The following is a 25,299-nucleotide window of genomic DNA, read 5'->3' as shown; positions in this document are numbered from 1 at the left end:
AGGAGGCTGAGGCAGGAGAATCCCTTGAACCTGGGAGGCGGAGGTTGCAGTGAGCCGAGATTGTGCCACTGCACTCCAGCCTGGGCGACAGGGTGAGACTCCATCTCAAAAAAAAAAAAAAAAAAAAAAAAATCTATATTCACTTTTTATATAGTGAATACACATAGTTCTGCACATAGAACGTATTCAATAAATATTGGTTCATTTTGGCTTATTTATATTGTATTGATTGTAATGTTTTAAATGTTGAACATATAACACATCATTACTTAAAAGTAGATTACCTAATCATAAATATTTTCCAAATAGAAAGCCTATCTAATGGTGAAAAAGTAAGCATTACATTATACACTTTAAGTAAAATTTTAACCATTGTAAATTAAAAGTCTCTTTCCTCATGAATATATGAAATTCATATAAATTCCTATAGATTACTAGGCTTTAGTGAGATTAAAAAATGTATAGCTTACTTTATTATAGGAATATAAGTATGTTTAAATTGAAATGGTTGCTAGAAAATGTATTTAAAAAACTCTACTTTCTTTCCCATATAAAATCCAACTCTCATAATTATCTAGCATATCATCAAATCACATGAGTGTTGCTTGAAATAGTCATGACCAGATGTTAAGTATAGTTTTGTCTTCATAATTTTAAGATATTGTTTAGTTTTTTTCTTGTCTTTTAAAGCTCACTGATTACACAATACATTCTCTCTCCACAAAGTCTATAAAGTTTGTTCCAACAAAAGTATTAAAAAATAAAAAAGTAAAATATATTAAAAATGAAATTTTAGGACTGTGATCTGATGAAAACAGTAGAAAATGAAGGTAAGAGGAGAAATTTGGAGATAAAATTTTTTTCAGTAAATATTCTTATACTCACTCTGAATCACTAGAAATGATATCTCTAATTGTCCCTTTATGTAACCTGATCCTTCAATTCAAATAAAGTTCTCCTGTCATTAAGTGGGTTAAATAATTGTTTGTATCAATACTCCACCTAAGGAAGTATAATAGTACTATTTTACCTTTCCACCTTCACCATTTATGTTCTTCTACACAAGGAAAAGAGAACTATATGTCACATTTTCCTCCTTAAAATTATGAAGAATTCTGAATCTTTGAAAAGAACGGGAAAGAAAGTTTAAAGTTTTTCTTTATAAAAGTAAATATCCTTTAGCACAGAGTTGGCTGGTGCTCCCCTAAATCCATTCTCTACTTCTGTTAGTAATAGAATTCCAAATATTTAGTTGGGCACATGAAGCCTAAGTCACCCTTTCAGCTAGGTTTGGCCATGTAACTAAGTTCATGGTCAAGGCAACATAGGCAGGAGAGCCACGCTTGGGCTCTTGGGATACGTTCTTAAGGAAAGGCTGCATTTCCTTCTTTTCTCTCTCTGGGTGCTTGGAACACAGACTTGATAATGTCCTTAAGCAACCATTTTCTATATGAAATGGAGCTGAGTATTGGGAATAATTCAGTACAAAATAAACAGTATCTGAGTCCCCAGTGATTCCCAAAACTACCATGTCAGCTCGGGACTTCTACCCTTACTTTGCTTTTATATGAAGGAAAAATAAAATTATTATCTTGTATTTTTGTCAATTTAGCAAAACCTAATTCTAACTGATAAAACCACATTCATGAGACTTTCTTTCATATTAATAACATAATTTATATTGCAAACAACAACTCATAAAGGCATAGACAGAACACCTTAATATCACACAAGTAATGTTAAATATTTAAATGTAGGGAAATTACAGTGATTCAAACTACTGCTGATAAACTAAAAATCTAAAATTAAGATCAAACAAACCCAAGGTCATAATTATTTTAAGAGCTATTTATGTGTACCTTGTTCTAGATTTCATTTCATGGCAGAGAAAGCAAAGATATCGATTCATGGTTCAGTGGTGTGCACACTAGGCAACACTTGATGCAGAAACTGAAGCTCCCAGGAAGAGAGAACAGCTGTGAGAACAAGGTCTAAGGGGTTTTATGTGCAACAATGTCAAGCTCTAAGTGGGCTAAGCTCAGTTACAGAGCTGAAATCCTATTGCTTCAGGAAAAGTAGGTTCTTTCAGGTTATCCACTTAAAAACAGATGGAACAGATCTAGAGCAGTGTTTCATGCCCCGACAATGGGGCTGGTAGGAACTAAACTAGAAAGGCAGGACCCAGCCAGTCACTTACTTGGTTGGGATAAGGGCCAAGAGGAAGATACAACTGAAGTCAAACTCAAAACCTAAGTAGGATTTAGCAAAGAATATAGATGATAGGTAGAATTATTTAAGAAAGAACACCATGACAAAACACTGACAAAACACCAAAATGCAACACCATGACAAACACCATTGAGGCCAATAAAACAAAGGGACAGATAAAAACAAACAGCAAAACAAAAGACATGAATATTCTTCCAAAGAAGGACCATGCAATCTCTTCGCTTAAAGCAGAACTAACAATGAGGGAAGAGGTGAGGGTAAGCTCTGAGGTCAGTAAAAACCTGCCGCCTGCATCATGGCAGTTGGAAAGCCACAGAAGGACCGTAGTGTTGGCTGCCTTTTCCACATGTGCCTTTTAAAGAGGTCACTCCAACAGAATAGGGGAGAGGGGCTTAAGGAAAAACTAGTTTGGATTCAGCTTTTTAGAACAGAGGCAGTGGAGGGAAATGATGACAGTTTCTACCAGAGCGAATGAGGCAAACAGGAAGAGGAATGGTAACTCTGAGGGCATAATTACAAGCACTTAATGAGAGAGCTGAGCTGTGGGGCAGTGGCAGAAGAATGGGATGAGCCAGGGCTCTGGCTTTGGTGGTTTTGCAGATGCTACTGCCAGAACTGGAATAGAAACTTGAAATTTTTAGAGAAAACCGGGTTCTGGAGGGAAATGACATGATCTATGTTTGTAAGATATCATTTGAAGTACCTATTGGACATCCAGGTGGATAGATGCACAAGAGTTTGTCTTTTTGAGTAAACCTCAGAAAAGCATCCAGATACACTAAACTCCAGGCATGACACTATAAGAGGGTTCCAGAAAATGTAGCTAAAATTTGGGCCACATTGCTATGATGTTACTCAAAACATGAAAGTCGATATAAGACAATTGTACATCATTGACCACATGCAGACATGATCAGGATATCTCATTTGCCAACCCTCTCTCTTCCCCGAAACAGTACTATTTCGTAAAGGAGACTGCACAGTTTCCACAGGGATCGTTAGAGTAAAGAGGGCTTTTGTTTCATTTTTAAATATGTGAAAATCTTGAGAATACTCATATTATAAGGTACACAGAGTTTGAAGATTCAAAGTAATGAATTAAGGTGGCTGAGAAATATATAAATCACGAGCATATTGAGAAAGATAAGAACTATTTACTAAGCCTGTAATCAAAGTGTACAATCTGCATTTGGGAAACATCAAGTTAGAGTCTCAAACTGGTCTACTTAAGAACTCATCTTACAGGTTGCACAGTCACAGAACACCCCTAGTTGTATAAAAGTAAGTGAAAGCAATTTTAAATCTGCAAATAAAGACAGTCGTCTAAAGCTGCTTAAAAAAATAAAAATAAAATCACCTCTCTAGGTCAGGAACTCTTGCAGGGTTCTGAATTAGCAGGGTCATTTCCCCAGAGGTTGAAAACAATGGACCTGCACTCATTCCATTTTATGCTACCTCTTGCTGGCTTGTGTTTTGTTTGATTTGCATTTCAACTCCATTTCTGCCAACAAATTCAGCCCCAGGTTTTCCTTAGAACTTCTTCCTGGCCAGGCATGGAGTCAAATTACAAACTGAATTGGGGAAGGAGGCCAAATGAAGATCCACCTTGGCTTGCTCCTTATGTAGGAGTTTACTAGGGCTGCACCTGGGATTGGCTTTCTCTGCCAGGCCTTTTCTATTATCTCTTTCATCTGTAAGGTAGGTTGAATCGCTCCTTTTCTCTGACAGTGTTTTAAATTTTTAAACTATTCATGCTTTTAAACTCTTTTAAAAGTATTGAAGATACTTTAGGATTTTGATTAAATTTTAATATACTTGAATATGATTAAAAATAAGTAAATAATAAAACTAAGGTTTTAAATTTAAAATAGAGTAGATCTTGTTTCCAGGACTGGCTCTGCCTCCAGCTATATGACCCTGGGCAAGTCATTATACTTTTCTGTTCGTGTGTGTGTGTGTGTGTGTGTGTGTGTGTGTGTGTAAGTAAAATGAAGAGCTGATTTTTAACAGGCCTTGGCAGTTGTCAAAGTCTATGTAATATAGACTTGTAATGCAAAATGACCCTACGAAAAAGATTGTAATTTCCTTTGAAGGTGTTTCTCTTTTTCATAAAACACCTTCTAGTATCAGCAATAAAGGGCAAGGGACCATTACTGCTTTTCTTTGTTTCAGAATAAATGTTGAACTTTTTCCCAACAAAGCCCCTTAGAATTCTTACCAATACACATTTCTCTACAGTTCTATTTCTGTCTCACAAGCCTGTTGCTTTTCTTTTTCAATAGCTGCATTCCCTTCCCCCATAAAAGATAAATAAATCTCCTCTGCTAAACTGGCCTTTCCCTGCTAACTTTCAACTCCATGGTAAGAAGCAACTCGCATGTTAGCCAGGTGTATTTAGAGATGAGGAGGCCATGTTCCTTTAGTTGACATCTCAAAGAGCTTTGGGCAAGGCCTGTCTGAAAAGCAATTTGACCTCTGAATAACTTCTTGCTCATATCCTACCCAGATGATAGCAGTGTTTTCTTGTTTAAATGAGTGTTTTCCCTCCTTCCTACTTTCCTGGAAAATAATTAAATCAAATGTCCACCAAACAGTATAAAGCAAAGGGCCAGGTGGAATTAATATTGAAAATCCACCCCTTAATGCATTCTAATTATGAATTATTTGAACACTTCCTTTTCTCTAAAATGGATGTAGTTTTAGAACCTGACTATGTAAAGTTGTAATGGTGATTAAATGAGATAAAACAGAGCCTGGAAAACAGTGAGCACTGAATAAGCATTATCTACTGTTATTTAATCATCTTCAAATGTAATTAAAAACTTATGATGAAACATTTGTCAATTTCATCCTAACTAGAGAAATCTTTGTAATTTCATGTGTAAAATTTGCTAGTGTTTTCACTTTTTGAGAAACTACGTTATTCCCTTGATAATAGACACACAGACCTCTTGAATCTATTAAGTGTTATAAGATTCTTGGGAAAGTAAGGAAGAAGGGGCAAGACTTAAGAGATTACGAATCTCGAAAAACTCAACAAAGTAAGAGGGAGATAAAAGAGAGAAACACTAAATATAATTAAATAATTATGTCATAATGGAAGTGTTCATAAAAGAAAAAAAATTCAAATACAGGATTTAAGATCACCACAATATTGAAAGATTAAGGAAGGGTGAACTGAAAAGCACAGTAAAATCTTGCTATAAACTCCAGAAGCTATTTGCACTTCTCAGTTAACACTTTCAGATTCTCGGTTTGTGCCTGTTTCTCAAACTTGTTTGTATTTATAAGAAGGCTGGGTCAAGGTTTATTTATTCATGACGGCATCCACAGCACCCAGTACTATCATAGTAAATGCTCAATAAACATGTGCTGATTTAAAACAGAAGTGTATGACAGAAGGCAGTGGAAACCACCTCCCCAACACTACTGCCAAAGGAATTTGGAGATGCTATTACTAAAAGAGTAAACAAAAGAGATTGTAATGCAGTCATATATTTGAATTGAAAGAAAACAAGACAAAAACTGTGCACATAATTACTGACTCATTCATTTAAAAAATATTTATCATGTAGTAACTAGCCTAACCCATGTTCTCCTGGAGCTTAGAATCTAGGAGTAGAGACATCATTTGTATCTATGTATGCAAATGACAATTTAATTAATTGAGGTAAGTGTCCCGAAATAGAAGTGTGTCATCCTATGCTGTGTGTAACTGGGTCAGGAAGGTGGGTGGGGGGACGATTGGTGATATTTAAGCTGAATGATGAAGTAGGCATTAGTCAGGCAAAAGTTCGTGGGTGGGGGGATAATTCCAGGCAGAAAGAACAGCAGATGCAGAGGGTTTGAGGCAGGAAGGAGTTTCCTGGCCTACTCTCAGGACCAAAAGATACCAGTGTAGCTAGAATATAGTGGACAAAAGGAAAAGAGGTGACTGAGGAGCTGAACCATCAGGGACAGTTCATCTATTGGTCAGCTGATAGGAAATTATTGAGAAAATTCAAACAGGAGAATAACACAGAGTTACATTTTAAAATGTATATTCTAGCTGGATATGGTGGTGCATGCCTAGAGTCCCATCTGCTTGGGAAGCTGAGGTGAGAGGATTGCTTGAACCCAGGAGTTCAATACGGTATTGAGCCATGATGGCCACTGCACTCCAGCCTGGGCCACAGAAGAGAAGCTGTCTCAAAAAAAACAAACAAAAAAAAAAACAAAAAAACAAAACAAACAAACAAAAAAAGTAAAAGAAAGAAAGTAAGAAAAGAAAAGAAAAAAAAAGAGAAGGTGGAGAATAAATGTGGAGAAACAAACTTTGAGATCACTGTAGTCATGAAAGAAAACTGTGCCTTGGGCTAAAGTGGAGCCATTGGAGATAGAGACATGTGAGTGATTTAAGATGAATTTAGAAGATAAAACTGATGTCTGGGTGATTGGCTGAATGGAGAAAGGACACAAATAGGTTAAAAATGACTTTCTGGATCCTAACTTAAGCAAGCCCGATGGATGTTCCTTTTATTGAGAAGAAGATTGAAGGGCAGGGAGAGATTGGGGTTCAGTTTTAGAAACATTCGGTTTAGATGCTGAGAGCACATCCAAACAGTGAAATCAAGTGCACAGATGAGCCTTTGCTTTTGTCTCCACCTGCTTCAGTGCTTTCCCATTGAGCTGCTTTGCTGAGATCCAGCCAAACTCCTCTGTAAAGTCATAGTGGTGGAAAGATGCTAAAGCATTTGAAGCTGAGAAGGGAGTTATAATATTTTAGAGAGCAATTTTACTAAGTACTGGAGCCTTCATGTACATCTTGGTAACTATAGTTGAGAAGATGTTGTAGACTTGAAATTTGTTGAGAGTAAAAATCAAGTGTCCTCAGCATATACGGTACCTGTGAGGTGATGAATATATTAATTAATTTGATTGTGGTAATCATTTTGCAATGTGTACATATATCAAACATTGTTTTACACCTTAAAAATATACAATTTTTATTTGTCAATCATACCTCAGTAAGGCTGATAAAAAAGACATTACTGAGGAAGCTCAGAAGTAAAAAGAAGAACAAGGATGATTAAAAAATAAAAATGGGACATTTTGAACGTGGAAGAACTGAATTCTCTGTGCTTGTTAATTTCGGGATGACTCATTGTATTTGGTTTGTAAGTGGATTTTGGAAGTACAAGTGATTGTAATTAAGAGGAAAGAGGCTAATAAAGAAGAATAATGCTTTATATCTTTTTGTTGACCTCACTTCTAAGGACATGTAAATGCCTTCAGAAAACTTTTCTCAGCTCCCCTCAACTTCTTTTTTAATCTTTTTTCTTTTTTCCTTTTTCTTCTTTCGTTTTTATTTTCTTTCATAATCTTTACATGTCTTTCTTTTCCTTGGTGCCCCATTTCTAGAACTGGAAATTTAGGCAGACGAGGGGATATTGTAAACACTAGAAAGATTTTAAAAAACAGGATTTTTTTTTTTAAGCTTTCGTACTGTTAAAATAGGACTACCTTCATAGTTTTGTGTAATCAATTTTGGTTCTGTATTATTGATAGGAAAGTTCCTATAGATGGTATGTATATGTGAAGAAAAATATGCATCAACTCCTCCTGTCTGAATTTTACTCAAATTAAGTAGAAAAGAGTAAATCATGTAAAAAAGAAGTTTGATCGGGAAAATTTGCTCTGAGATGCTTTTGTTGAGAAAAAAATATTTTACATTATAGACATAGAAATCTCAAACCATATAGTAATAACTGCCTCTCATTTAGAAAGTAAATTTGAAAATCCAGTTTTTCTGGACTGCATTTATCAGAATTCTAGTGTCTTAAGAGGAAATGAAATATTGGCTCTGTAACTGTAAGTGGGTTCTGTAATACAATAAATCTGAAGGATGTGCTCTACCATACTCCCTTATGGAGCTTCAAGACACACATAAGCACCTAAAGGCTCTCAACTGTCCCACAGCAAAGTGGCCTGTATAAAGCATCCCAGCATCTCCAAAGCTTACTTAAGCCTTGAACAGTTTATTCTTCTCAGTATAGCTTTTGAGGATCCTGAAAAAGACCAGTTTGGGTAAAGCTTATGAAAGTCATTAAAGAAATATTTCCTTCTTTAGAAAACGTTTGTAGTTAGAGACTATTCTTCTTGTTCATTCTTCTGCAACCCTCACTTTTGGGAAGTACTGCCTGGTACGTAAACTATCTGATTGAAATGTCAATCTTATTTTTCACAAATTCTTACTTTTTTAACCAAAGGGACCTGAGCATTTCCTCTCCGAAAGACTTTTTGGACAACTGAAGAAACATATTTAATCATATTTGCACCTTCTCTAATCTAGAGATCTTTAATCAGTTATTTCATAAAGTCAATTTTCCACGTATTAAATAATTTCATTATTTTTAATAGGATGTAAATTCTTTGTTTTACGGCACAACAATATATTTTGCACTATCATTACATTTAGGTTTTAATTCACCTAAAAAGGCAGAAACTTGAAAACCGCACACTTTTGTAAAGCTTTAAAAATAGTGGCCGGGCACGGTGGCTCACGCCTGTAATCCCAGCACTTTGGGAGGCCATGAGGCAGGCAGATCACGAGGTCAGGAGATTGAGACCATTCTGGCTAACACGGTGAAACCCCTTCTCTACTGAAAACACACACAAAAATTAGCCGGGCGTGGTGGAGTGCGCCTGTAGTCCCTCCCAGCTACTGGGGAGGCTGAGGCAGGAGAATGGCGTCAACCCTGGAGGTGGAGCTTGCAGTGAGCTGAGATCGCGCCACTGTGCTCCAGCCTGGGCAACAGAGGGAGACTCCGTGTCGCAAAAAATTAAAAAAAAAAAAAAAAAGGCTTTAAAAATACATGAAAAATAATTAATACGAAAATCCATCTGCCTTTGGTCCATCTCATTTCCTTGCAACATGCTACCCATGTTGATTTCTCTCAGTTAAGAAAACTCATCAAGTGAAAACCTTTTGTTCCTTAAATAATGATACCGTGAAACTTCTCAATGCATAACAGATTGGATACATTTGGCACATATGTAATGAGTGGACTATTGTGGACTCAGGATATTTTTGCAATAATTTATCCTTTAACTTCATCCTCCAATGTTATGACATCAACCTTTCATAGAAGAATCTTCTCCCAGATGGGAAAAAAGTGTTCACTAGCATAATCTAAACTCTATTAGTTTGATAAAATAATATATTTATCCATAAGCCAACTAAAATTTTTTTATTTCTATTTTTAATAACCACATTGCAAATGTAAATGTATAAACTCTCTAAAGTTAGTAATTTCTCTTTTCCAACTGCATTGTCTGTTGTATAAATACAATAAACTTTTAAAATAGCCCCACTTACTAATTCAAATCTAAGTAATGCAACTAAATATAAAATCTTAAAATTCTTAATCCACATTGAGAGTTGCATAAGTTTTACAAAAATCCCAAACGTCTTGTTAACATTGATAAGGCTTCAAGAAGAGGGTGAATTATAGAATATTAATAATTATAAAATATATATTGGATACCATATGTGAAGCACTGTACAAAATAGTGTACAGATATTACTAATGTGACAATGCTAAATGTCTTCAAGGAGCTCAAACTTACTGGATGTGATTGCACTTTGAAAACAAAGCAGAATAGCTGGGCATCGTGGCTCAGGCCTGTAATCTCAGCACTTTGGGAGGCCAAGGTGGGTAGATCACAAGGTCAGGAGTTCAAGACCAGCCTGGCCAAGATGGTGAAACACCATCTCTACTATTGTATAGGTTAAAGATGGTGCCTGTGTAGGAGAATAATAAAATAGAATGGCAATAGAACTCTGGGACTAAAACACAGAGTTCTGTTCAGGACATTGACAAATGGTAACTATTTAGAGCATGACAATTTATAAGAGTAAATAAATAAGAAACCAAGAAAAATATTTTCTAAGTATTATTTATGAGATCCCAGGTATCTAAACAGCTCACTCCTTAACTTTTACTGAGGACCCTGTTCAAATATCTCTTAAAGAAGCTTTGCTGGACTATTTTATTAAAATAGCAGAATATAAGTTTAGAATGGAATGGAATTCTAGAAAAGAGAGAAAAAAGGTCAAAATCTAGAGAAATCAACAGTTAATATATTTGAAATATTCTTACTGTCACCATAAGTGGATAAGTATATGTTCTGCTTTAATCATAATCACTTAAAAGATTAGATATCTTAATATGGGCTATAGAATTAGATACATTAATCATCACTTGAGATCACTATCTATGCCAGAATAAACTAGTACGGCAACCTTTTGAGGGAAAAAGGCAGTAAAATACAATTTGAAATAATCAGTGGTGTTATAGCACTCTCTTTGCATAGATCATTGATGACTAGTTCTTCCAATTTGAATTACATGAATCCATTGGATTATTATTTATTCTTAACTGAATGCACACTTTAAAGAGATACACAAAGTGATTCATTAAATAATTTAAAATCGCCTTTGTATTATATAGTGGCAGGAGACAGGAAATTAGGTGACAATTCATGGGAATATTTTGTATATCTTGGCAAATAACAACATAGCACCATTCCAGCAAATATGAAGAATGAATAAGTAGTTACATTTTACAGTGGGAGAAACTAAAGTGCATAGAGATTAATGGTTTACTGAAGACCATCTATATTGCTGTGGATGTTAGTTGGAATAAAATAATACTTTTTGTCTTAGTTCTATAGACAAGTTATATTTTTTTGCAAGAACGTATATGTAATTTTTGTTAGTGATGTCGTTGTTGCTATTTTCTGCATTTAAGCCGTAAGATACAAATATGTATATGTAAATAATTATAACAGAGAAAATAAGCATTTTGATAAAATATTTTATTAATAATAATAATATGGTTATAAAAATAACAACTTTATTAACTACAGAAAGTTTATAATACAAGTCATAACCACAGTGTTCCCTTTTTTGGGTAAGCATACAGCTATACCACTCAATAGGCAGCTTATTAATTTCCTATTTACATAGAAGACAAACAGTCATAACATCCACAGTATTTCATTTTCAGTTTCCTAAAGACAGAAACTTTCTGTGCAAATGGAAATGAACCTACTTAAAAGTTACACTGTCAAGATATATATGGTCCAAAACATTTTAACTCTTTTTGTATTAGTAAATTCTTAGCTCCAAACTTAGTTGAATATTGAAAGATAACTTCTTTTTGGACTTTATCATGACAAGTGATTTATTTTAAAATTATGTATTTTAAAAAACAAACACCGTGTACTTTTACCAAAATTAATTTTACTTTTTAAATGAGTTTGCCTATATATATGGGATATAATTGATTATAATAGTATGTTTTGAATCTCAGTAAATCGATTTAAGGCTTTTTAGTATAAGAGCTTATTAAAATTCTTTACCTCATGATCTCTATCTTGCAAAACCAGTATTTCTTTTTAAAAAAGTTTAAAAACAACAACGAAATGCCTACAGCAATTTCCCACTTCTTGACAGTGTTCTTTTCAAGAGAATGTTGTGGCTAACATTCACTTTGTACAGTACCATTGGTACCAACAAGAAATATTCACAGGAATAAGTGAAATACAATTTTGCTATCACATGCCATTACTGTTAATTTTCTTGCCTTCCAGTGTCTCACACTTCCCATAATTTGAAACACTTAGATAGCAAGCAAAAGCCTGTTAATACTAGAAATTGACTCAATAGATTTTACTGAGGACCTGCCCACAGCATATAGGTAAAAGTCATTACACATTTTACAATAAAATTAAAGAAGTATACAAAAGGATTATCATTCCTTCTGCACGGCAGAGGCATTATGAAAAATATTTTAGTTTTACACTTCAATTCCTGGTAGACATGAGAAAATGTCTGCAATTATAACAGTACATAACCATTATTCAAACAGCCAAACCAAAAATCACATTGGAACCTCTGATTTAAAAAATCCTTTTGTCAATGACACAAAATAAAGTGGATAATTGGATTTTAAAAAATGTTTAATAATTTATTCAGCAAAGAACACGTGGTAAATAGTATCTTCCGCCCGCAAATAATGATATGACTCTACCCTGTTCTATTACCTAAAATAACATGGACCTTGTTCATCTAACTTTCATTGTCAATTCCACCCATGTCCCTCTATCACAAAAGGAGCCTCCCAAAGACAGAATTATTTTGTATAGTTTGTTTGATGATTTATTGGTGGTATTGTTTTTAGCCTTTAATAAAATGAAAAATACTGGGCTCAAAATGTCTAAATACTTAGCTGCATCTTGTATCTAGCTAATCTTTATCTGTATTTCCGGGAAATTTAGAGAAAAGGTCATAAAAGAAATATTTTTAAAATGTGAGTATTTAGAAGTATGACAATTTTTATAAAAGTTTTAAAAATATTAATATGCAACAATAAAATTTCACTGGTTCAGCCAGAAGAAACTATGAAATATACTTTATATTTTGGCAATATACTCTTGAAATTTCTAGGTGTTCTTATTAAAATGGTGTATTATATAAGGAAAGGAGAAATACAATCAGATAAGATAATGGAGACTAGCAACTAGTTGGATGTCTTTTTGCTTCCACTTTAAGTATTGATATCAGCACATATGTTATTATGAAAAAAAAATTTGTATAAGCATTTCTGGACTTGCCGTCAGAAGTCCAGTTAGTTCTGTGGACTAAACTCTCCATAAATTTAAAACCATTTTAGTCCAGATTAAACAGTATTCTAAAGAGCTGTTAGGGAATCATTTGGGGACTTAGCTTTGATAAAAATCACTCAAGAAAACTAAGTCAGAGAAATGGGAATACTGGATTCACACCATTCAAAAAATTATTTTTAAAGATGTTTTGTACAGGAAAATTTTTGCAAAAATTCAAAGCCTATCCTATTATTGTTTGTTATTCTATTTCTCAACAATACACGATTTTTAGCTAAACATGACAAATACAATGATAAATATGATTATTTGGCTGTTATACAGAACACAAAATTTAAATGTCTATTACATATGGCATTGGGAGTGATCTTTGTAAATGAAATAAGAAAAAATAAAGATATCTTGATAAAATATCTGATTCAACAGATTCCACTGTACTTCAAAAAAAAAAAATGAATACAGAGTTTAGACAAACTAGTTTCTTTCCTTTTACAAGTTTTCTTTTACTTCAAAAAAACTTTATTAGGCTAAAATCTCCAGGTTGAGAAAAGTGTTTTTATTTTTTTCTCCAATATATACTTTAATGCATGACTTGATGAAGGGTATTTATAAAACTTTGGAGACATGGAAATTTCTTCTTAAATTTTTTTAAATTTAAAGGCAATGAGCTAGAAGTCAATCACAGCAGCAAGTCTTAGAATTAACCTATTTAAATACGTTTTTAATGACCAAAACAGTTTTAATCTTCTTCAATTAGACACTGATCTGAGCACTTAAGAAATGCTTTAGGAAAGTAGATACATAAATATTTTGTGTAAATAAGTGGCCTTAAGTTTGGAGGAAACAAATTACACAAAGAGAACTATTACCCTCTTTCCTTTCAGAATTAGAAACTACATGAAATAACTGGGATATTGAATACATGTAAACACCTAGATTAGGTGTTATTTAACCGGGGTGATGGCCACACCTGAAATGTCAACCAAAGATGATCATCTGCAGATTATGTATGGAGAATTAGCTAGTCATTTTGATTTTGCATCATTTTAAAATATTTCTACTGGTCTTTAGAGATTTCTATTTTTTTGAGGTAAAACTATAGGTATATACTTCTAAAATATTTAGGGGTTACATTAGGTACATCATAATTTAAACTGTAGTGCATGCACATGTGTACCTAGGCATGTGTACATGAGTATGTGGCTTTGTAAAAAGTGTGTTCGTGTACCAGTATTGCAGGATACATGGTGAAGAGAAATGAATGAACTATAACATATAGCATATGAAATGTAATATAATTTAATATAGGGCTACAATTTAAGGACACAAGGTATAAATTGTTTTGGTGAGGTTAAAATAACATTTAATTTATGGTTTACTCATTATTAAGAAACCAATCTCAGAAAGCAGCTTAGAGAGATTAATTGATTTTTTTCCCACGAAATCTTTATCCAGCAATTATACCTGTGTGTTTTTTAATCCATTCAAGTATCTTCAGGAGATATGTTACTACACTTGCATGTACCTTAATTCACTTCAACACTGACAAAATAACACTGACAAACAAAACAACAGAAAACACCCATAAACATTAATGAGAATTTTAACAAACATGACTCTCCAGTAGTTGTCTTAGGATTGTTGTAAGTGACATTTTTAATTCCACATTCTCTGAAATCTTCATGTAAAAGACAGTTGTATTGGTGGGTGCTTCAGACACACTTACTTCAGCTATGACTGTGGTACCTTATATGTTAAAATAATTTTGTGTATCCATTTTGCATAATATGCTACTCGGACAAAAATACCAGGACGATTTGGAATGGCACATCCACGGCCAGGAACAATGACACCAAGAACCATTCTCATTTTATGTTGCTCACAAACAAGTGGGCCACCATAATCCCCCTAGGAGTAAGACATACAAAAACAAAGTATTATTAGGAATTTAAACAATAGTTCATTAACATTATCGTATATAGATTTGCATCTCAGAGATATATACAGAAAAAGAGAATAACTGCAACTGAAATATGAAGATATAAAAATTAGTGTACTAGACCATTTGTTGACTTTCTACTGAATTAGCCAAGACTGAGATAATACAAAGTTTAAAGTGTTCTATTAGGTGTAGTATTCTCCTAAAATGACTTGCCTTTTCCAAAATAGTCAATCATCCTTTTAAGTGTGCTCTGCCTTTGTTGGATGCAGACTAACATATAACCATTGGTACCTATTTAATAAGGTAGATTTTATATTTATTTCAATCTTCTTATGTTCAATATAGAAAATTTAGAACACGTGGAAAAATACAAGTAAAAAAGAAAATAACTTGTAATCATATAATCTTAATAATTAAACTGCATTATATTTTATCTTATTTCTAAATCTTTTTTTATTTGCCTCACCCAATCCTGCCCCAGATGATTTTAACAAGTTAAATAAAAAACTTGTAGTAAATAAAATAATTCTGTTAATTGAAATTGCTTTTCCAAGCAAGGAATATTCTTCCACTTACTGCTGGTATTAGTAGTTAATATAGTTATATTTATTAATATAGTTAAATGTAAAATATAAATATAACTACTAATACCATATATATGCATTCATATATTCATCTATGGTTTTATTTATTCATATAAATATAATTATATAAAAATATATAATGAGTCAATATAAATAAACAATGCACTTATTGTTATTTATAACCAGTACAACTGTGCTGCACCACTTTCATGAACCATGTAGCCTCCTAAGAATGCAATGGCTGGCTTATGGTATCCTTATATGCAGAAGAGTGTTTGAAACTACCTTAATTTTCCCCCAGCAGCGAAGGGGGAAACCACTGCAAAATTAACTTCTGTGATTCAAATGGGAAAGAAGAGAGACATTGGCATTCTATGATGGGGAAAACCAAGTTAGGGGTAAAGCAGAATATTAAACAGTAAAGAAAAATAGTTTATTCCAAGAGACTTTGCATAAACTATGCCAGCTGAGGAAAGAAAACTGATTTTTTTTTTTTTTTTTTTTTTTTTTTTTAAGGCAGAGTCTCACTCTGTCATCCAGGCTGGAGTACAGTGGTGCGATCCCGGCTCACTGCAAGCTCCCCCTCCTGGGTTCACGCCATTCTCCTGCCTCAGCCTCCCAAGTAGGTGGGACTACAGGCACTCGCCACCACGCCTAATTTTTTGTATTTTTTTTTTTTTTTTTTTTAGTAGAGACGGGGTTTCACTGTGTTAGCCAGGATGGTCTCGTCTCCTGACCTCGTGATCTGTCTGCCTCAACCTCCCAAAGTGCTGGGATTACAGATGTGAGCCACCGTGCCTGGCCAAGAAAACTGATTTTTAAACAAATGCACTAGTGATTACTGACACAAACTCCTCAAAGTAATTTACTCTGGAAACTTTCACTAAATATGATGTTATTGCTATTATACAAACATTTGGGAGGTATCTCCTTCAAATTTATTTCAGTGGTTAAATTGCCTTGATTTAAATGTCAGTGACAAATATATTTTTAAAAACATTCTGGAGGATAAATACATTTTTTAGAAGTGGCAGAATCTATTTGAGGTCAAGTCTTATCAATAAGGTTAAAAACAACACATATAGTAGACAGAGATGAATAAATCAAGCTGAAGAAGGGAAATGAAGAATATATAGTTGATAATCCAGATTAGAGGCTATTCTTCAAAAGCAGTTGTCAAATTGGTTTTGGTAGTGACAGTAATTAGATGATCTGTAAGGTTGGGTCTACTTAGAAACTTCTGTGTTTCTGGGATGCTTATTGCTTTTTCTTTTTAAAGTATAGTCATTTCTTTCTCCTAGTAAAATTTCCCCTGTTACAATGAACAACGGTTTCATTGTTCATGATTTACTAGAAAGGCAACAAATTTGAAACTGGTTATAAACATGTAATCTGTTTCTAACCATATCATTTTTTAAGCAGTTCTAAAAACTAACTTAGTAAACAGTAAACATTTTCTCTTCAGAAATAAAATCTCAGAGCAAGGTGTATAGCACTTGCATTTCAATACATATTTATGTTCCATACTTACAGCATGCATTTTCCTATATATCAAAGGACATTTCACTATCATTGAACTCATTTCATCCTTTGCCACACACAGCATTCCACAATCCCACAGCCCTGAAGCTTAGAGAACATGTCTCTCACATTTAAAAGCTAATTAAACTAACAGCTTAACAGCTTGTCTATGTAAAATAGGGATAGGAACATTGCCAAGCCGAAATAACAGTTGCCTAACAAATGAAATGTCCAAGCTCATAAAGTCACAAACTTTGACCTTTGGGCTTTTGAAAACAGAATGTTTAAACACATACACAGAGCGAGAGAGCAAAAGAGAGACCAGCTTACCCAAAAAGAGATTTTAAAGTTTAAAGCCAGGCATCTCTAAATGATACAACTAATGGAGTTCATTTCGAGATAATTTGGGAAGATGAGGTACATTTAGAAAAACATTAGAAAAATGCAAACTATTGATTTAACTGATTTGGACACTTCTCATTTGAATAGCTCTCCCTTGGAGTCCCGGCTCTACACATTTAATTGTTTTTTGAGTGACAAATGTCATCATAGTTTGCTGCTAATAAAACATTGATTATCTCACTGTTTAGTTAAAGAAATGCAGAATATTACAGAGTTAATTTTCCCAGTTCCTCTCTCCTAGAACAGGTTGGTATACAACATTTTTGATTTGAGAAAAATAAACAACAACAACAACAAAAACCATGAAACACTAAGCTATTAATCACATCCTTCTTATGAAAGAACTTCCTTTTTACCTCACATGGTCCTGATCCAATCTTCTCAGCCCCAGCACATATTTCAGACTCATTCAGAGTCACCTTCCCTCGGTGATGCTGGCTGCATTTCTCATTTCCCATTATATAGAGATGTGCCACTCGTAATAGACCATCATAGTTGATCACTAGATTGATGCAAAAAAACATATGATAAGGTAAGAAAAGTAAGAAACAAAAATAAAATAAATATAGCCTCATCTTTTGAAAACTAGCTTACATCCAGTGTAGCCCCAGCCATAAACACTGCAACTGGTCTTTTCAGGAATTGTGCATCCATAATTAGGTAAATCAATTGTACTAACAAAATCATCCAGGACAGCAGGCCTGAAAACACAAAATAAAATGGTAAATACTCTCAACTGGATTCAACACAAAATTAACATATTAAATGTAGTGTTCATGTTTAATATGGCATTTACAGAGAAGTCCTGTTTCTTAAAAAAAAAAAAAGTGGGAATGTCCAAATGTATTGATGAAATTTGGAATAGGTAGTAAAGAAATGAGTCATGTATTTGCCAGTATTTAAGAATAAATGGTCAATGCTATTTTTTTAAAAGAATTATTTTACATTAGAAAGTTATCAAATAACTGCTAAGTTTCCATTTTAAAACAGACTGATCAGACTGTTGGCCCAATGTTAGTTATTCATTTTTTACAGTTCTGCAAATACTTCTCTCTATATACACACAGAGAGACCCATAGGCACACATATATACATATATATAGCATGTGACATATGTTTATAATGCATCTGCATGAGAGAGAGAAACAACTGCTACACAGCTGAAGAAAATGCTCCAACAGTTCTAGTCCAGGTGAAAAATACAAAATCTTCTAAAGTAACTAACCTGGCAAGCTTCATTAAAACCAGATCTGATCCTTCGGGGCCATATACCAGCTGGGAAACATTGAGAACCTGTTTGCGTTTCTCATCTCCTCTTCCATGGACATCATGAATTCCAAGCCAAGCTTCATAATCTTTCAAGTCTCTGTTTTGAAGAAAAAAGCTTTAAATGTAAAACACAGTAATTCCAAATTCTGTAGTATTATTCCTATCTATTGTTATTTTAGACTATTAAGGCACATAACCTAAATTTAAAATTTGATTCATAGTATAATAAAGAGCAACACATTTGTTATGGGTGATTCTGAATACTACAAACATACGTAAGCAGAAAGAGGCTTTTAAGTTGCTGAGATTCTAAATGATTATTTTAGAAACTTGCTTCTTCTTGCTAGAGTAAGTCACTTGTGAAAAATGCTCAGGTAAAGCACTTTACATGAATTACAATTTTTTTCTGCAAATTTTGTTTTGTTTATATCAGCTGTGTATATATTTGGTTTGGTAACAGGTGTTGAAGTTTTCTACAAACAAAATCAAAGCGACCTTGCTGAGAAGCAGGAAGGAAGTTTACGAATGCTGCCTCTTTATTTTTTCCTTAGGCCAATTTTCATTGAAAATTATGCCCAGGATGATCCTGAGGCTGACTCTACAGGAGAAAGAAGCAGTGAGGATTGGAAAAAGCCTGTTGATAATTTAGAAAAAAAAAAAAGAATTATATCTAGAAATATAGGGTACAAGTAGAAAGTTGGGATATAAAATATTTACATAATTCTAGCAAAAATTTTCCCCAACTGAGAGTAATGCTAATTGTGAAAAGAGGTGAACTGAAGTAGTGTCTTGTAAATATCAGTGAAGTCAAAGTAAGTTTTGTAAGGCAAATTCTAAAAATAAAATAATTTGTTCACCCCACTGGTGAATCTCTGTAAAATGAATGCATATTATAACCTTAAGAGCAAAGTGGAAGACATATACATTTTAAAGACTCAAAATAATACTAGTTTTAAAAATACTTTACCGAGAAGGGAAACACTGTCGTGCAGTAAGAACCCAACTTTCCTTTATCAATGATCCTCCGCAGATATGTTTATTTCTGTGAAAAAGAGGAAAGAGAAACAAGTAACATCTGTGCAGAAAGAGTGACTGCCAATTAATGCAAAGCCTGTGGCTCCATTTGTTAAAAATAAATGCACTGCAGAAGAAAATATATAAATTAACCCAATTGGGATAAAATGAGAAGTTCTTTTTTCTGAAGGGTGATATTTGGTGATTGTAGCATTAGAACTTTTTTTTCATAATATGACTACAAATTTATGAAATCAATTTTACTTTTGTGTAGTCTAAAGAACTCAGTTATTACACATCAATAGCCATCCCGAACATACACATTCATGTGTATGTGCATCTATCCTTGTGAGGAAAGTATGTGCTACAAACATAAAATAATTGTAATTTTTTAAAACTGTGAACCTATTTTAAATTCAGTATTTCCTTATTAAAAATGCAAAGTTGAGTTCCTATTTGAACCCTGAAAACCATCCAGTGGTAGCAATTTTATTTGTGCACTATTTCCTTCTTCTACTACCATTATGTAGTTTTGATATATTAACTTAAAATGTAACCGAATCTGAATAAATTACTTTCTCCAGTATAAGATCAGGAATATAATATTTCATCTCTAAAGTAAAACAATTTTGCGAGGCAAATCATTTAGGAAATTGTAAAATATTTGTAGAATATGATGAGTACTAGTACATTTATTTGATGATATCCAAAATCTGTAAATCCATTCTTTTTTGGCAGAGACATGGAAAAAGTACAACTTTTCACAATTTACATTTCCAAAGAGTACAGATGTTCAGTGCTTCAGAGGGTAATACTAGAAGATTCCCAGACTGAGACCACAGTTATTTATGGCCTTTACCACACAGGAGGATAAGAATATATATTGACTTTTAATTTCTATCCTTCTCAGTTTGAGTTTTGGAAGAATAACTAAGCAGCTGTTGTTGCTAAGAACTTGGATTTAAAAAGGAAAAAAACTAAAAATTTACAGTATTCTAATCTGATGGAAAAATAGCTTCACCTGCTTCTCCAAAAATGGAGATGACCAAAGGAGTATCTTTGTGAATTCTCTTACTAGAAAAAATAATTTATAAGTATTAATATATGTCTTCTTTTATCCTCTGGGGTTATAAGAAAAGCAAAGAATCACCAGTTAACTCAAATGTGGATTATTGAAAGATTTCTCCTTCTTTCCTTCCTTCCTTTTTTTTTTTTTTTTTTTTTGACAGAGTCTCAGTAGCTGGGATTACAGGCGTGTGCCATCGCCACCATGCCTGGCTAATTTTTGTATTTTTAGTATAGATGGGGTTTTACCATGTTGTCCAGGCTTGTCTTGAACTCCTGACCTCAAGTGATACACCTGCCTCAGCCTCCCAAACTGCTGGGATTACAGGTGTGAGCCACCACACTTGGCCTCTTGAAATATTTTCTATAATTAAAAAAATTAAAAACTCCAACAGAATTCTAAAGTCTTTAGTAAATCCTCATACTGCACACTCAGCTTTCTGGTTAGTTTCACAATTCTGTTTTAGTACTATACACCTAGGACAGCTATACAACAATTATTGGCATAAATATTTGTAAAATCTGATGAGCCATTCCTTGAGAAAAGGGTATACTAAAAAAGAACTTCAGGCCATCTCCTACAACATTATGGACATCTAAAGTCACATATATCAAATGATATAAACTCTTGCTTTCAAGTTGTCTCTATTCTAATGTCACTGTGATTTAATAATAGTAATACACATACTTTCTTTTTCTCTACTCTAGGAGGCTAGGGGTGAGGGAACAGGAGGGTATTCTAAAAGAGAGGATATTTAGGTTGAAATTTGAAGAAGGAGAAAAAATTTTCAGGCATAAAACATGGAGGAAGAAAGCCACAATGTGCTGTGGGAACAACAGAATAAAGGCTTGGAGGAAGAAACGTGAAGTATCTAGAAAACAAGAGACAATGTGTTCAAATTCAGATGTACCTTGGGGTGTGTTGCATGGCGAGGTTCTGATAGAGATAGCCAAAACATAAATATTTTAGCATTCTGATTAACATATGGAATAATATATGTAGTATATGAAAGTTGTAAGATCAGATTTTAAGTTAACTTATATTTTCAATCGTTAATTCTTATGACATAATTATTAAGCTTAATTTCCTCTAACAATATGATTTGCAAAGTGATTTTATGTAGAACATATCATTGATTCTTAAGAGCATTGAGAAATAGATATGTCAAGAATTTTGTATCCCCACTGATTATTGTAATACCATGACTATTTAACTATTGGCCTTTTTGTAATGATAAAATGCTCTAGAATTTAAAATTGCCATTTTTCTTTTGATTGACAAGGACAAACTCAGAAATTAAAAACAAAAATAAACGTTTTGACATGATGATGCATAAACATATTAGAAAATAAACCCATAATATTCTAGATTGGAAATTTAATAACAAGTATAATAACTACTATGGTAATAATAGGGCTTCAATAGGTCCTCCGTATTTTGCTTAATCAGAACCAAAGTGTCCCTTGGAATCAGGGACAATGCCAACACATATGGGACTTTTGTGAAGATTTAAAAAGGCACTACCTCTGGAGGCACAGATTGCAGTCCGGAGCTTACAGTTTGGTAAGCAGAATGTGATCAGGCTCCTCTTTTACTGCCTCACCCAGGTGCCCTGTAGAGGCTACAACCTTCACGACCACATGTGCCCATATTTTGGGGAATATGACTCTTGCACATATTCTGGATATGCATGATTTGCATCTATTAATAATTACCTGTATCTCAAACTAACCATCCATCCTACATTTGTTCGTGTTGGAATCCCATTTACAACTCGCAACTGTTTCGTTTTGGCGCAAGATATTACAGGATCTAAAAGAGGACCAAACATAACATTTTAAAATAGGAATTTGAAATAATCAGTGCCTCTTAGTTTTCTTAAATGCAATGATAATTAGACAAATGTAACTATTCTTATTGTGTCCAAAGAACAGTTTGGAGAAAGAGTAGTTTTATATGACCACAGCATTACATTAAGCCCTTAACACTTGCCATCCTCATCTAAGAAGTTGAGTAACTCAGAAAAACAAATCAACTCAAAGCAGACAGGATTGCCGTGATAGTGACCGTGGCTTTGCTCGCAATCCACTAACACCGAGCTCCTCAGATCTAATCCCTCACCACCTTCAACATAAAATAAACCAAAGTTATTTACAATGATTATTTCTAAAGGTCAGTAGAAATCAATAGCTTCAGTGAAAAAAACAAAACCAAGCTTTACTTGGATATTACTTCTGAATTTGTACAGTTAGATTGTAGATTTATTCGATATGTCTTACCAACATTTGATTTATTGAAATCATATCCAAATGATATAATTATTATATTCAAATCCTTATGTCCAAAGACATAATACAAAATTCATTGCAGTAAATGTTTTCCTGACCCTCCTCTGTGCTCCTCGCCTTATCCTCTCTACTTCTGCCCATGGTCTAGAATAGATTTCCATTTGCTTCCTGAGCCTGGGGCACAGCAGGTGGTATTTTAAATCAAAAACACTTGAGTAACTTCCTTCAACTCAAGAGATACGTGAAAATTAAATACAAGTGGCCGCCAACAGATTCTTAAACTGAGGATTAACTGAATATCTCAGACTGTGTCATCTCATGCCCACTGGACTGTAGGGCCTGCAGAGAAGTTTACAAATAGAGTAGAAGAGAGGCACTGAATAACTTTCCAACTTTCGGGTTTCATTCTTCCTGACTTCAGCATCCTAATTTTATTAAAGCATGGTATATATAAAGGTGGTCCATTATATACATTGTGCCCCAAATTAGAAATAAATATAAACACTCTTTTCAAAATCACATATACCATCTTATAGATTTTTTGCAAGAGAATTGAATTTTCATATTCAGTATGCAGTTGCCTTTGAAACTCCTTTACACCTACGCATAGAAAAATATATTTTAAAAAGTAAAAATAAATAGATTAACTTTTTATAATGAAAGCTAATATAGATAATTTTCTTTGAAAGAAATAATGACATTTCTGACACTCAGAGAGAGAATCAGAATATACTTCACATTGTGAAAGATTACTTACGGTCTAAATTGACTATTGTAGGTGTGGTATCACCTTCACCTGTAAAAATAAATGTATAGATAAATACATAATTCATACATGCATATATCTGTTACATAAAACCAAATATATATTAAAATCCAAGTATCAATGAATTCAATAATTTACTAAAAATCTTTTTTGTTTTTTTTTTGTTTGTTTTGTTTTTATTATACTTTAAGTTCTAGGGTACATGTGCATAACGTGCAGGTTTGTTACATATGTATACATGTGCCATGTTGGTGTGTTGCACCCATCAACTCGTCAGCACCCATCAATTCATCATTTATATCAGGTATAACTCCCCAATGCAATCCCTCCCCCCTCCCCCCTCCCCATGATAGGCCCCAGTGTGTGATGTTCCCCTTCCCGAGTCCAAGTGAGCTTATTGTTCAGTTCCCACCTATGAATAAGAACATGCGGTGTTTGGTTTTCTTTTCTTGTGATAGTTTGCTAAGAATGATGGTTTCCAGCTGCATCCATGTCCCTACAAAGGACGCAAACTCATCCTTTTTTATGGCTGCATAGTATTCCATGGTGTATATGTGCCACATTTTCTTAATCCAGTCTGTCACTGATGGACATTTGGGTTGATTCCAAGTCTTTGCTATTGTGAATAGTGCCGCAATGTTTGTTTGTTTTGAGACAGAGTCTCATTCTCTCACCCAGGCTGGAGTCCAGTGGCGCTATCTCAGCTCACTGCAACCTTCCCCTCTCGGTTTCAAGCGATTCTCCTGACTCAGTCTCCCAAGTAGCTGGGACCACAGGCACACACCACCACACCCAGCTACTTTTTGTATTTTCAGTAGAGATGGGATTTCACCATATTGGCCAGGCTGGTCTCAAACCCCTGACCTCAAATGATCCACCTGCCTCAGCCTCCCAAAGTGCTAGGATTATAGGCATGAGCCACCGCATCTGGCCAATTTACTAAAATTCTTGACATTTTATTCAGAGATGAAATCTAAACTCTTTTGAGTAATTATGCATCACTTTTACTGGATAATATTGTAAATATATGCCCTCTAGTACTAGGTGATATGAGCAGAGCCCTATTTTGTGACTGTGGAGGCTCTCAGGTGTGTGTTTTAATGATCACTGGCCATTTGGATTACATTGCCGTCATCAAGGAGCTGCCTCAATCCACCAGGATGTCCAACATCCTACACAATGAACATTCCATTGAATAGCACTCATGTTCATTATTGTCTACTTGGACTCTTCATATTGATGGGCCATTTTGCTTCTGTAATTTGAATCATTTAATTTTTTTCTGAAAACTTTTAGTTTTATATGATTAAGGATAACTGCAACTACACAAACTTCATAAATCTCTGCAAGGATTCTAGAAGATAGAAATCAATGTCACTAGTGGAAAAAGAGGAGTAACACTATATAATTATGCTTTGTTAATTGAATATTTCCAGGGTTGTTTTTTCCAGATGCTAGTAAAAAAAATATGGAAAAAACAGAACACTGAAAACTATAACTTAATTCTAATTAAAACCTGTAGCTTACTACTTTTTCATCTCTATTGGGGC

At 33.9% G+C, this 25,299-nt stretch overlaps 1 protein-coding gene across 4 annotated transcripts in view; it reads right to left on the bottom strand.

The window, feature by feature from the left end:
• Positions 1-12,226: 12,226 nt before the first annotated feature.
• Positions 12,227-25,299, bottom strand: part of HGF (hepatocyte growth factor) — a 68,434-nt gene continuing 55,361 nt past the window's right edge. For 2 of the 4 annotated variants that reach the window (XM_023226672.3, XM_023226671.3), the window contains exons 13-19: positions 23,741-23,779; positions 22,411-22,507; positions 19,583-19,657; positions 18,572-18,712; positions 17,941-18,047; positions 17,703-17,848; positions 14,629-14,805 (exon numbers count right to left, since the gene is read on the bottom strand). In XM_023226672.3, coding sequence (XP_023082440.1) covers positions 14,629-14,805; positions 17,703-17,848; positions 17,941-18,047; positions 18,572-18,712; positions 19,583-19,657; positions 22,411-22,507; positions 23,741-23,779 — 782 coding nt within the window. Of the gene's footprint in view, positions 14,806-17,702; positions 17,849-17,940; positions 18,048-18,571; positions 18,713-19,582; positions 19,658-22,410; positions 22,508-23,740; positions 23,780-25,299 lie in introns of all 4 variants that reach the window. The other 2 variants (XM_023226673.3, XM_023226670.3) reach the window with 2 other exon arrangements.

This window comes from Piliocolobus tephrosceles, chromosome 8 (genome assembly GCF_002776525.5).
Source record: "Piliocolobus tephrosceles isolate RC106 chromosome 8, ASM277652v3, whole genome shotgun sequence".
NCBI lineage: Eukaryota > Metazoa > Chordata > Mammalia > Primates > Cercopithecidae > Piliocolobus > Piliocolobus tephrosceles.
Note: the sequence above shows the minus strand (reverse complement) of the source record. Positions and strands in the feature narration are given on the sequence as shown.